The sequence below is a fragment of the Quercus lobata genome, chromosome 6 (assembly GCF_001633185.2).
Source record: "Quercus lobata isolate SW786 chromosome 6, ValleyOak3.0 Primary Assembly, whole genome shotgun sequence".
NCBI classification, from domain to species: Eukaryota; Viridiplantae; Streptophyta; class Magnoliopsida; order Fagales; family Fagaceae; genus Quercus; species Quercus lobata.
This window is the reverse complement of record NC_044909.1, coordinates 37,700,317-37,714,375: the sequence shown is the minus strand read 5'-3', so window position 1 is coordinate 37,714,375 and position 14,059 is coordinate 37,700,317. Positions and strand designations below refer to the sequence as shown.

The window sequence follows — 14,059 nt, the reverse complement described above, 5'->3', positions numbered from 1 at the left end:
GGGACAAAATGGGTAAATTTCATAATAGCAGACAGTATAAAAGGGGGTAACCATGAATAGTGAAGGGGGGAGGAAAGTAAGAGGTAGAAAGGAAGAGAGAAAATAGAACATGGAGAGACAAACAAAAAATATAGAAAGATTGAGTAAAAAGAAAACCGGAGAGAAAGTAAGACAGTAAGAAAAGAGGCATGCATCAATAGACCACATTTTCTCTCTCTCTTGACAAATCCACTCTCTGAAGATTGTAAATCGAAGCTCAAATCACTTAGGCCCTTTCTCCAGAGCAAGTAACTTCTATGGCAAGAGCCTTTTGCTGAGGTTACCCACGTTGGAGATTGGTTCCCTTCTTGGGTTCGCTTTTGTTGAAAAGCTAAGCCCATAACCTAGCAAATGAGTTGTTTCGTTGGTTATGTTTATTGGATGATTTACCCACTGTTTGGCTAGAAATTACTAAGTTATTTACCTTTTTCTACTGTAGTGTTATTCCTACTTGCTGTATTATTCTATTATAACTCTATTAATTTTCTTCACAATGATAGATCTATTTAATACGTTTTATTATCACGGTTATCCTGCTGTAATATATTCCTGTTGTAACACTTGTAACAGTCACTCCTGTTGTGATCACACCTTACGTTCAGCCCATAACACTCATGTCCGAACACATCTACGTTGGGTAAACCTAACTTGTGCATAAGTTGACCTTAAGCACAGTCCCAACAAGGCCAGTCCTAATTCTCTTACCTCAAACTAACGGACTATAGCACAACAGAAGGGGTTAAGGCCCAATAGTACAAAAAGGCCCCCCACAAGTACTACAAAAGATTATATTATCTGACTATTGCTTTAATTGAACCCCAATTATCTGCAATTTTTAACGATACAAAATTGGTGAACTAATTTTTATAGCTTCAAAAATAAAAATTATTTTATCTAATAAATTCAAATAATATAATTTTAATTATTATTCAATTATTAATTATTAGCATATATTTATGAAAGACTAAAAATTTTAGTCTTAATATTTACTGTAAGGATTAAAATTAGACCCTCAGCCCAACGAAAATGGATGATGGTCCAACAAGCCCAAAGCAATATATTTGTTAAATAGTGGATTTTGCAGGTAAAAGACTCAATGAATCAAGTATGGGCCACAGCAGATTGGATTCGTGTCAAATAAATAAGAAAACACAATTTGAAAGGAATAATCACTCCTTGGTCAAGTCCGAGGATGAAGTGTTCTTATATTCACTCAAGTTTATCTAAGTACAAGGTGTTCTTATTTTGCTTCTCCTCATTCTCCGATTCCATGCCCGTTTTCTATGGGAGTCTTTCCCTTATATAATCCTTCCATCCTTCATCCCAACCTTCCACTTGTTGACCTTATAGACGATCTCTTGGATGTTTGTCCCATCCAAAACCTCCTGGAAGTTTTATGAGTAGTTGTAAACTGAGATGCCATTGTTCAAATGTCATTTCCACATAAATGTGGCCATTTGGTTAGGTGCAGAGTATTTAATGTGGTGGTAGTAGTCTTCTTCTCAGATATTTCTGCCTTTGTTGTTAGCTACCTTTCTTGAAGCTTTTTCTTAAAAGACTGATTACCTTTTGTACAGCATTCCTGAGGTGGCTGGGTTCCAACCTTCCACAATACTTTCCTGAGAAAGCTCGGCTCCTCGGGACCTACTATCAATTCGTTATTATCTTTCCTTATCCTCGGCTTATTAATCCCAAAACTTAATAGACCTTGATACCATCCTCGAGCTTCTATATGTCATCGGGCACAGCCCACGGCCCAACTCACTTACTCGACCTGCTTACCCTCACATTTACTATAAAATCAATATTTTTATTATTTTTAGCAAAAAAATAAAATAAAGTTTTTGTATTTTTATTATAATCTTTAACTTTTTTATCTATTAATATTTTTGTATATGTAATTTTAATAATTAGATCTTATTGTTATGTATAACCTATATGTATGTATACTAGATTTTAATATATATATATATATATATATTATTTTAAACTATAATAATATGAGATAATAAATAATTTTTGTAAATATTTTGGGCTAAATAAGTAAATGAAATAATATATTAAATCTCATTTACTAACTTGTCATGTGTTTTTTTCTCAAAAAGTAAACTAAAAATTGAAAAAAAAAAATACTAAGTAGATTAAGTGCTTAATTGGTAGATTTTTTAATAACATCTTATAAACCTATATTAGATAATTTAAATATGCTGCTAAATTGGAATATGATAAAGGAAATAACTTAACTCATAGCCATTATTTAGTCACAACTTTTTAATTTTAATTTGTAATATACTCATACGCATTTTTTTTTTTTTTTCATTTTCATTTTTATAACATTTTTTTAACACTTTTTAAAGTTCTAAACTTAAATGAAATGCATAAATATTACATACCGTAATTTTTTTTGTCCTGCGTATTACTTAATACTTACTATGCTCCCCAACATGCACGTCCCCCACTTGTGATATCTCATTTTAGTTTAAATTTGGCATCTCATATCATGTAATAAAAAGTTTAAAAGTTAAAACTATAATTTAATCAATTTAATAGATTTTAAAGATTTATTTCTATTTTTATAAAGTCTTTTTAAGATTAGTTAATGACATGTGTGGGGGCTTGAAGACCTAGGAATGATATAATGAGCTATAGTTATCACTATTGAGGCATCATTAGCTCGAAGAGGGGATCCACTCGAGGATAGGATGAGAAGAGACAAAAGACTTCTAGGAAGTTTGGATAAGGAAGATAAGGTGTAGAGAGAGAATCATGGAAAGTAGGGGAAGTCTCCAGTGAGAGTTATCCTATTGCCTTTGCATTAAATGACTAGCAACAGCTTTATCAACTGCATTGATGAGAAAGTGACCTGAACAGTGAAATTCACAACTAAGCAGCTCATTCTACCACCTTCAACAAAAGTTTAAGGGAAGTGTCATAGTGAGAGCCTAGGTAATAGAGATGGAAGGCCAAGATGTAAAGGGCTAAGAAGTATATAAGGAAAAGGAACTTCCAGGTGAGGGGAGAGAGAAACAAGGGTAAGAGAGTGTTGGGGGTGAAAAAGTTTTCATTTCGACAAATGAGATTTATGTTGAGTTATGGGCCTAAACCGAAACTCGACAATGGGCTCGATGCACGGCCTAAAGGCTATCGGTAAAGATCCAAAGAATTCACTGTATCTTATGCCTTGGGCCTAGATTGAGACTGACAAGAATGACCTATAAACAATTCTTACAACAGACATGTCAGCATGATTAAAAAACATATTGCAAGAAATAGCCTAGCAGTAAGATATTTTTGCAATAAACTAGCCCTGCGGTAAAATGTTTCTGTAGTAAAATGGCCCAACGGTAAAATGTCTTAGCGGTAAAGTAAGACAAAACAAAATAAACCTCCAATTGTTAGCTATTTCACAAATTAAGAAAAGTATCCACATTTTCAAACTCATCATCCATTAGCTCTGGAAAACAGTCTTCTAACATAATAATATGAGGGAAAATTTCTATAGTGACAGTTACATCATAACCTTCAATAGTAAATGAGTAAATGAATATTATGGGCTCCATTATGACAAATAATGAGAAAAACTTAGTGTGAGATGAAGGGAGAGAGAGAGAGATCTCAACTAGCACAACAAGATCATCATGATACCAAGGCATGCTTATGGATATGACACATGTAATGAGTAGTGAGGGCCATTTGTGAGTAGTATGAGTGATGAGGGAGAGTGTCCAGTAAAACTGCTGGGGCTTTCTGCTAGGAGTAGATAAGTGTTTATGAGTAGAGGTATGAGGGATGTTTATGAGCTAGGAGCTGGAAAACTTAGTTTCTAACCTTGAAACTAAGAACTCAATGACTCAGATCTTTGCTAGAGCTTTGGAGAAAGCTAATCGAAGAGGTTAAGGAGGAACCTCTTTCTATTAGTGTGTCTCTTAGTGTATATCCCTCTGCCCCCCCCCCCCCAAGTGTTAATGAAGAGTTTCCATTTATAGTTGAGTTTTAGGGGGTAATTAGCAAATAATCTCTGCTAAATCTTTCTCAATTTTCAGAAAAATATTTAAAGAATCATTCCTAGGATTTTAGCTAAGAGTGGTAAGCTCAATTTTTAGAAGGTTCTTGCTATTTTGGGTAATAAAAGCTATGATTCTGACTTAGCATTAAATGCTGATTGGCCTTAACTGATGGGATTAAAGCACGCATTAGGCTAATGATCTTAGTTATGCTGCTGCTGCTAGAATTAGAGCTCCCCAGGGCAAATTGTATCACCCTAAGCCATGTGTCAATCTTGGAGTCCTTGCTAGGAACTCTGCTGGGATTCCTTTGGTGCCATCCAAACCACATTTCCTTAAGTTTCCCCATTTGGGGTTCATGTTCTTGGTTCATGAACCAGAGAATATACGTTTTTGGTATAAAAATGAACTGATTTCAAGTTGTTTCAGGAGCTTTCATGGCTTGGTCATGACTGCTCTTGACCAAATAGGCTGGAGAAGAAAGAAGTTGCCTGAAGCTTCCCAGCTTTTTGTTATGTCACTTCAATTTGATGTCACATGAGAAATGATGAAATTTCAGCTTGTGAAGGAAGGATTTAACCCCTGATGGACACGTGTCCTCTTCTGATCTGATTGGATAAGTTGGAACTTGATGGTAATGGGCTGTAACTGTTAAGTTATGCTGAAATCTAGCTGGTTAGCTCACGTGAGCTTTAACTGCTGGAATTTGTGTATGAGCTGGGCTAGCTTAGCTAGGCTTTGTAGTTGAGCTTCTTTGGGCTTGGTCATCCCTACAAAAATTAATGGTTTTGCCATGGGTAATATACATGGGCTTTTGTAGTTAGTTGATTATGGAAAAATAAGCATAGTTCCCATAAATTTTGTAAAATGAATATTTTTGAGAGATGAATAATTTATATTTTCCATGAATTAGGGACTTTAGTATATATTTTTGCCAAGAAATATTTTTGGGCTTTTGAGCATAATGTAATTCTTTTTGCCAAAATAGTATTTTGGGCTTTTATAAATAGTTGCCAAAATAGATTTGGGTTTTGTAAAATAAGTGTCAAATTAGTATTTGGGCTTTGTAAAACAAGTGCCAAATTAGTATTTGAGTTTTGTAAAATAGTGCCAAAATAATATTTGATTTTTGTAAAATAAGTGCCAAATTAGTATTTGAGTTTTGTAAAATAGGTGCCAAATTAATATTGGATTTTGTAAAAATATTGCCGTGTAGCAATGGGCTTTAGGGTGCTATGTAACAAGGGGCTTTTGATAGGTGCCGTGTAGTAACGGGTTTTAGAGATTCCGTGTAGCAATGGGCTTTAGAGAGAGTTTTGTTGGGTTTTGCCCACAAGTTAAATGATTTTGGGCTTTTTTTGTGGAGGAAGTATAATTTATGGGGCCCAATTTTGGTAGTAATGTGATGATTATTTTTGTGAAAATCCAACTTGGGTAATGTGTAAGATATAATGGGTAATATTTGTGAGAGAGCCCAAGGTAATTTATAGAGCTTATATGGAGAATATTTGTAGGAGCCCAAGTTGGGCAATAATATGGAGAATATTTTGGGTAATTTGTGAGAAATATTTATGTGAGCTCAAAATAGTTTATGAGCTTGTGTGCGTATATTTTAGTGAGTGAGCTAATGAAATTAGAACCAAAAAATTTGTACCTCAACAGAGAGAAACTAGAACAGGAGTATTGAGAGAAGAAAGTGAATAGTATATCATTCTGTATAAGAATTACCTCCTTGGGCAAGCTTGTGATAAGCCTTATATATACGTAAACTTTGATTTGTAGTTATGTCCTTCCTATTTTTGTCCTCGAGCTAAGCCCCCTCATTTTTTGTTTAACCCACTCTCTTACAAATATCTATTGATTTAGGCTTAGTTGAGCTACACAATCCTCACTATTCTAAGTGGGCTTGGACTGTTTGATTTTTGTGTTCTTACAACATGAAATACTTAATAACAACTGTAATGATTTAATTAATTTAGTTAGCATATGTAGGTAGCATTTGGATTCGGCTGAAAACTCACGTGTCTGAAGTTTCAGTGTTTTTTTTTTTTTTTTTTTTTTTTTTTTTTCACGCGTTTAAGCTTTAAGGAACAACTAGCATTGTTCATGCACTGTTCACGTACTGGTTACGCACTGTTCATGGGACCCACAACCACTTTATTATAAAAAAAAAATTCACGACATTATTCACACATTTGAAAATTATTTTTGTTATAATGTTTTCAATTTTCAGCAAAATAAGTTGTATCCAAACGGATCCGTAAGCTAATATGACACTTAATGGACACATCATCTAAAAAATTGACTAAGGGACTAACGGTTAAAAGAGTATAAAACTTCAAGGTGTAAAATTTAAATTCTAAAACTTCAACGTATGAAATCCAAATACTCCAAAATTTCAAAGACTGTACTTTGCACTTAAGCATTTTTTTTAAAAATAATATTTTGCTGATTTGACAATGCCACTTAGCGGTGTGAACGACTTGTGCAAAATAGATGGCTTTTGAACATAATCTAAAACATTCTCAGCCAAAAAAACATAATCTAAACATATTTACAACATTTCGCAACATGTAAGATGACAGATTATGATTAGTATAATATCACTTTTACATTAGATCACCATTGACATCATTTTTATTGTTCACTAATCATAATCCATCACCTCAACAGCTGGAAAATAAAAAAATTATGAAATTTGTTATGCATCTAGGCTTAGTGAAGCCCATGTAGGTGTTCCATGCCTCCTAGCCAAAAACATGAAAAATTGGCAATATATTAATCTTACAACTAAATGAACAAGTAAAATATGATTCAGCAGATTTTGTGCCGAAAAAAAAAAATCCAGCTACAACAAAATGGTGATATGATGGAATGAGGAGGGACTTCATAAAGCAGAGAAATGTCCTAACAGATTAAATTCCCTATGGGTCACTACTAGCCCAGCTTACGCTTCTTTAACTTTCTCATCCGTGCCTGCCGCTCCCTTTCCTCTTCTTCCTCTATCAAGCGAAGTTGTTCTTCATCTTCCTTCCTTGCAATTTTTGCACTGTTGAGGAACACATTAAAAAATTAAAATGTAACCAAGGCGGAGGAGGAGGAGGAAAAGCTCAGATATAAAACAGAAAATAATTTATGAGGGAAAGGGATGGAAGGAATCACAGTGAATATGATTGAATTAAAATGGAGTAAAGATATAAACAAAGTAAAACATTGCAAACCTTCTTTTCTCCTCTTTCATGATATCCTCAAAGTTTGCTTCCATATCGCTATCATCACCTTCATCACGATACCTGCCGGGATTGTACCTGCAAAATACACAAGTTCTCAATTCAGACATAAGACACAGATTTTATGTATATATATATACATTATAATATTAATTCAACATCCAAAAGCACCAAACTAGTTGCTGCAATTGGCAGTTCTGATTAACCCTAGGACAAAGTCAAACCCACGTCAATTGGCAGTTATGTTCAACTCTAGGTCAATGTCAAACCCAGGTTTACCCCAATGTCCCAGTCCCTTAACCAAACAACAATTCAAATCAATTTCCCCAAACTGTTGTACAACTCTGACAAGAGATTTAATCATTACCTTTAACCAAGTTTAAAAAGCAGTTTTAACTTTTAACCAAGTAATTTTCTTTTTCATATAAACAACAATACACACTCCAGAAGAACCAAAAAAAAAATATATATATATATATATATATAGCATAGAAATGAATTAACCATTGCAAATGAACTTTTGAAATAAATTTCAGACTTCTTCACACCATTATATTATACCCAGTAAAAGAGAGAATTGAATAAGTAGAAGGGGGAAGAAAACTCTACCCGAACATTTGTCTGATTAAACTAATAGCATTTTCATCCTCATCCCCATCATCAGGATACCGTTTCACAGGCTTTTTCTTTGGGCGATGCTCTTGTGAAGTAGGATGTGATGGAATTTTCTTTTGTGGCTTGTTCATCTGTAAAAAATTCATCAAAGGGAGCATACATTATGAATCTACAAATAATTGCAGCATAATTTCCTAAAAACACTGTCAAGGCAAGTTAGTGGTGTGCAAGTGTGCATGTGAAAAGGAATAGGCAAAAACCTGTGGTTTAGACGATGTCATTGGCTGTTTTGGCAACATTTTAGACCTATTAGGTTCTTGTAATCCCTTTCTCGGTTCCAAACGCTGCTTTGAAATAGATGGGTGCACTTTTGAAGGGAGTGGTTTCTGCACACCAGCCATGGAATGTCTTGCAACTGGTGCAGAGGCTTTCTTCTCCATGGTTGCAGCAGGCTTCTTCAAAGGCAAGCCTTTTGGCACCAAGGGCCGGCCAGGCCCATTCCCATTATTGCTACCAAGCTGTTTCTTAGAATCTACAGAGGCTGAATTAGGTTTACTAACAGAAGTCGACTTGTTGGGCCCCGCTTTAGGATACAAGTGGCCGTTCATAGAAACCGTTTTCCTTTCTTCACGACTGCCATGAACATGTCTGCCACTATTACTCAAAGGTTGCTTACTCTTCAATGGCACTTGAGATGACGCCGCCTCTTCAACATCAGCAAAAAACCTGTATAAGTTTCCTCAATGAAAATAGTATGATTTAAGCACGATAGACCAAAGTGCTAGATAGATCTAGTAAACCAGTAACACACCAGAATGTGGAACGGAGACTTTTCTAGGTGGAGGTTCTTTAGTAGGAACTGGGAGCTCTGTGTCCTCGGATAATAGGAAGGAGTAATCTCTTGTATGCTTAAGTTTTTGGACTTTAGTATTTAGCTGCATATAAAAAATTTATTTCATTGGTGAAAACAGTTCAAAAGCAACTGTCAATGTTCAAGACCAACACAAAACAGATTGCTCTATAAATACCTCACTTCTGACTTTGGGTAGCTGGTCACGTGATCCAGGTTTTGACCCTGTAGCAGCTGAAGAATTCTTCTTGTCCTGCAAGGGCAGGTAAGATCATCAAGATAAAAATTACATCTAATATAAAGTTGAAAGCAAAAACAGAAAACTTCAAAGCATTTGCATTCTGCAAATATTCCCAATGTCACAATCCGTAACTCGTGGCAAAGGAATCGGAAAAGTGTCAAGGAGCAAGAAAGCCACCAAAAAACATCTAGGTAACATCTTGACCATGCAAGTCAACCTCTAGAATATGAGAGTATACAGAATCATTAAATCCCTGATCATTATTGATTTTAGTATAACAATCATTTTGAAAAACAAGATAAAAGTCAAAAATGTTCTTGTCCTTACAAGCTGAGTTGAGAGCACTATGAAGTAATTGCATAAAAAAGACTATTTGCTAATGCAAGTTACAAATAAACTGTTAGAAGAAAGTCATATTATGCAGCCAAGTAGGATACAAATTACTAGAAAGATAAAAATGGACATACAATTACACTTTGGATATTTCAGTTTATAATAGGTATCAATTATGTAAAAGCATGTTCATTCATGCTCTTGAAGAAACCAAATATTTTATTAATTATCCCAAATAAGTCAATATAACATAACTAGTTAAATGAACGCAGCAAATCACTTGGATGAATGCCCCAGAGGTGGTCCCATCAAATGTGAGACAAACCCCTAAGTAAACATGCATAACAAAGATCAGATTTGAAGCATACAGGCTATAAAATATCAGAAAAGAGAGGCTTACAGTAGATACACCATGGTGGGATTTTGAAAATCTGGATGCCAAATGTGGGTTTTCTAACAACGACTTGCTTTCTTGTATTACTCTTTGAGCAATAACCGGTTGAGATGGGCCAAAGAAGGATCCATAACTGCAGAAACAAGCAAAAACACAAAAATAAAAACAAAAAAATTAGGAATCTATTTCACTTGTAAAATTCATTTTTTGATATCCAAAAGAAACATAAAAAAATTATTATTGTCATTATAAAAAATAAAATTAAAATTAAACCTAAACATCAAATAACATAAAACATAATAACCATATTATTTGAATGCAAACTCATACTATTGCCATACCAAATATTATCCTAATCAGTGGGACAGGGCAGACGTGAGGACATATCTCTCTTCAATTTTGCCCAATAGTGAAGAGAATAAATTTACCATCGTAATGTTACCAAACACAGCATTGTGTTAACAAACAAACATGTATGTCAACGTGTGATGGATTATGGCCAAGGAAGAGGAGTGAAAGAGTTCCAACATACTCAACCATTATCCTGTCCACTGGCCACCAGTCTTGGTCCTAATTTCCAGAAAATTTCCAACTCAACAGTGGCTTGTCCAATCTAAACAGTCTTGTACTACACTCTCATCATGTGCATTACACATTGAAATAGTTGAACACATTTCACTCTGAAAATCACAGAATTTTGATCAAAATTCGCCGATTTTCGGTGTATTTTCATGTAGTTTCTGCTTTTTTCATTAAAAGGACGAATGAACTAAAAGGGTCCAATTTCAATAATTGCTGATCTCCTAATTAATACTGCAAGCAAAATGTAGCCAAACTACGGGGGAAAACTTTCTGCCAGGAATGAAATCCATCGTTGTGATCAAATTAGATTGTGACAAATTGAGTTAGTAGGCTGTTTCCATTGAAGAGTCTAAAGTTGATCACATAAAAAAAAAAATTAAAAAAAAAAAGGCAAAAAAACCAAAGAAAAAGAAGAAGAAGAGGGCTGTGACAAGCTAAAATAATTAAAAATGATTAGTTGTGTAATGTTAGAAGAAATAGGCACATCACTCACTTATCATATGGAAGTTTCTTCTTTTTGTCATTGGAACTGTTGTGAGAAGAACTGGTATCTTTATTCATTTGCTTTCTGATTTGTTCTTTCAATCGTTGCCTCAATTCAAGGTATTCTATCTCCTCCTTAGTAGGCTTAGGATCTTCCTCTTCTTCTCCTTCATATTCTTCCTCCTCTCCTGCCTCTCCAACATCTTCCTCTAGCTCTTCACCTTCCTCCTCATACTCATCATAATCTTCCAGACCTCCATGTAATTCCTACATCAACCAAAACAGATATCAAATGCCTCTCACAAAAAAGTAAGGAAAAAAAAAAATTCAACAAAGACCCAAGTCTGCTTACTTCTCTATCATATCCCCGCATCTCGATTTTGAATCGCCAATTAGATTGTTTAGACAATAAGCCAATCAACACTTAAATGTATTGAGCACCTGAAACCCCAGGAAAAATAATAAATAAATCAGGGAAATTTCTGAAAATTCAACGAGGACTAAAGTCAATTCAAGTTCTTTGGTTAAAAAAAAAAAATAAAGTTAATTCGATTTTTTAAAAATTATTATTTCATAAACGGGATGCAAAGAAGAAAGCTGAATCAGATTGCTTCCGTTTCGAAGAGAAAATCAAATTCATCAATCAGAGGACTAATATCCACAGACAAACATCTAACAAAGTTCAACAATTTATCAAATCCCAGATGGTCAGTTTAACAAAAAAAAAAAAAAAAAAAAAATCAGCTCACAGAGATTTACAAACGATGCGAACTTTACGATAAAATCTCTGTTTTTCCCAAAAGAAAAAAATCTTTTTATTCGAGAAGTAAATATTTTAATCGATTGCTAATTAATCGAATCGAGCCTTAGGTTTGATAATGAAAAAAAAAATCAACTTTATGCAATTTTGATCGAAAATCTAAAAAAATAAGAAATAGAAGAAGAAGAAGAAGAAAAAGAACCCTAATTTTCTGAAACGAAGTTCTAATTCAACCATCTGATGCAATCTGTATATTTTTTAATGAAAAAAAAGCAGAAATCGAATTCAAATCAATCGAAAATTTCAGATCCGATGCGGAATAGTATAAATTACCTGAAATTAGGCCGAAAATCGGCGGATTTGGATCGAAATTTCGCGATTTTCACAGTGAAAAAACCCTAATCCGATAAAGGACGAATGGTGCACGCGAAGAGAGAGAACAAAGCGCGCTGAGATAAAGCAAAACTGAGCGAATGAGCGAATGGGGATGGCTTGTAAGGGTGAGGTTTGAGGAATAAAGAGAGAGAGTGGAAACGGAAGGACCCAGAGACAAAGCGGCGAGTTGCTAACGTGCACTGAGGAGCGTAGTACGCACACCCTGAGTCCCACTCCGAGTTTGAGTTGGAGTACCGAGTTTGTGTAGGACACATTTCTATTAATTTTTATTTTTTATAATTATTAAGGTTCAGCTTCGTTGGCAATTGGCTTCGCATAGGTGGAACCGTGGAAGAAAGAAAGGCAAGCAAATCAGCCATTTTTAAAAACCCAATCATGTAATTATCATCTAACAAATGGTCCTCTTATGGAATAGATTGTTTTTTTTTTTTTTTTTTTTAAAGGAAATTACGGAATAGATTTTATTGCTCAATTAAGGTATGGCTCTATGTTCCTAATTTGATTTTCTTTATTTATTTTCTGAATGGATTAAATTATATTTATGCTAAATGTTTTTTTTTATTAGAATTTCAGCTTATGACGTTCGCTTTTGATGATTATGCTATTATCATCAAACCAAGATATTAATTAGTTTTTTGTGTAGGCAAGGATTAAATTTTAGATATCTTATTTAGCTATTAAAGACTTTACCGGTTTAGTTTTCATAAATTTGGAGCTATACATAATATTGTCTCGTATGAATATTTGACAAACCAACTATATATTTGAATTTCAATTAAATTATATTTATTTCACTTTTTATATTATACTTTTTTTAAAAATCGATTATTCTTTCCTTTTTAAGACACAAAATTGCTAGTTACAATTTTGCATTTAGGTTTTGCTAACATCTTGATGCTATGACTAATGAATAATATGACTGATGAAAAAATATAGCATTTCAATAAAATTTCATTTCTTTTGATTCACAATTTGGGCAACCTTTTCAGGATGGGGAAGAGAGTGTACTACCTAAGTGTGGGTTATTATTATTATCATTATCATTATCATTATTATGTTGAAACCAATTACTTATCAACATTTAGGGATTTTTTTTTTGCCTGAAATAGAGAGCTTTAGGCAATGGCCTAAACCTAAAGTCGGCTTTGTATTATAACTTTTACCTTGTTGGATAATTTGCATAAACAATACATGCTCCAAAATGCATCCTAATTTTTAATTTTTTTTAATTCAATAGTTGGAAGATTGGGGGATTTGAATAATAGATATCTCCATTATAAACACCAAGAAGTGCCAACCAATTAAATTACAAGATTATTAGCTAAATTTGATTTATGTTTACGAATCTCATTAGATACTCGTTTCACTCATAAATATGATATACAAAAATTTCAAATTGTATTAAGAACTAAAACCATTGGAATTGAATTAAATATGACGAAAGAGAAGTAAAATAAAAAATTAACATAAACAAAAATTAAATTTATAAATTGACTATAAAAATACCTCTATAGTCGTATAAATATTGATATTGTAGTTATTTACAACTAAAACCATCTTAAACAAATTTCACAGTCTTTTGTGACAAGCTCAATTCATGTTTCTTCTTTATCTTTCTTTCTCCTTTTTTAAATACAATAATTTGCAAATCAACTTGTACATATAATGCATGTCAAAAGCCAAATTATTTGCATGACAAGTTAAAAGGCAACTACCACGATTAAATAATGAGCTCAATTAACCATAACAATCATCTTGAAGCCAATAATTTTATATGTCATTTTTTTCTACTATCCATCATGTAACTCATGGCCTAATATCAGGGACAATCTGAGCAGCAAAATAGGTTCTTGATGAATGACAGACTTGGTAGCCATCTCCTGAGTTAATGTGTCATTTTGGAATACACGAATCAAAAGGTTGACTCAAGGATGTCGCATACACGATCTTTCCCTTTTATTTCCTCTCAGTTTTTCCATTAATATAAATTGTTATCCAATATATTAATTACAGCCACCTACTATTAATTTGATTTACTAATAAAACATCTCTCCCTTTTGTAGCTAAAACCATTTGATACTTTCACCTTAATAATTTCTCAACTGATTAACAAAGCCAAGTCTACTGCAATT

The 14,059-nt window shown here is 33.6% G+C and overlaps 1 protein-coding gene across 1 annotated transcript; it reads right to left on the bottom strand.

The window, feature by feature from the left end:
* Positions 1-6,558: 6,558 nt before the first annotated feature.
* On the bottom strand, positions 6,559-12,191 carry LOC115995226 (protein SPT2 homolog). The gene is made up of 10 exons (XM_031119710.1): positions 11,865-12,191; positions 11,124-11,212; positions 10,782-11,038; positions 9,713-9,839; positions 8,917-8,991; positions 8,700-8,823; positions 8,149-8,594; positions 7,883-8,019; positions 7,265-7,351; positions 6,559-7,092 (listed from the first exon to the last, which is right to left on the bottom strand). Exons 2-10 carry the CDS (start codon positions 11,142-11,144, stop codon positions 6,981-6,983), a joined length of 1,386 nt encoding a protein of 461 aa, XP_030975570.1. The 5' UTR covers positions 11,145-11,212; positions 11,865-12,191; the 3' UTR covers positions 6,559-6,980.
* Positions 12,192-14,059: the final 1,868 nt, after the last annotated feature.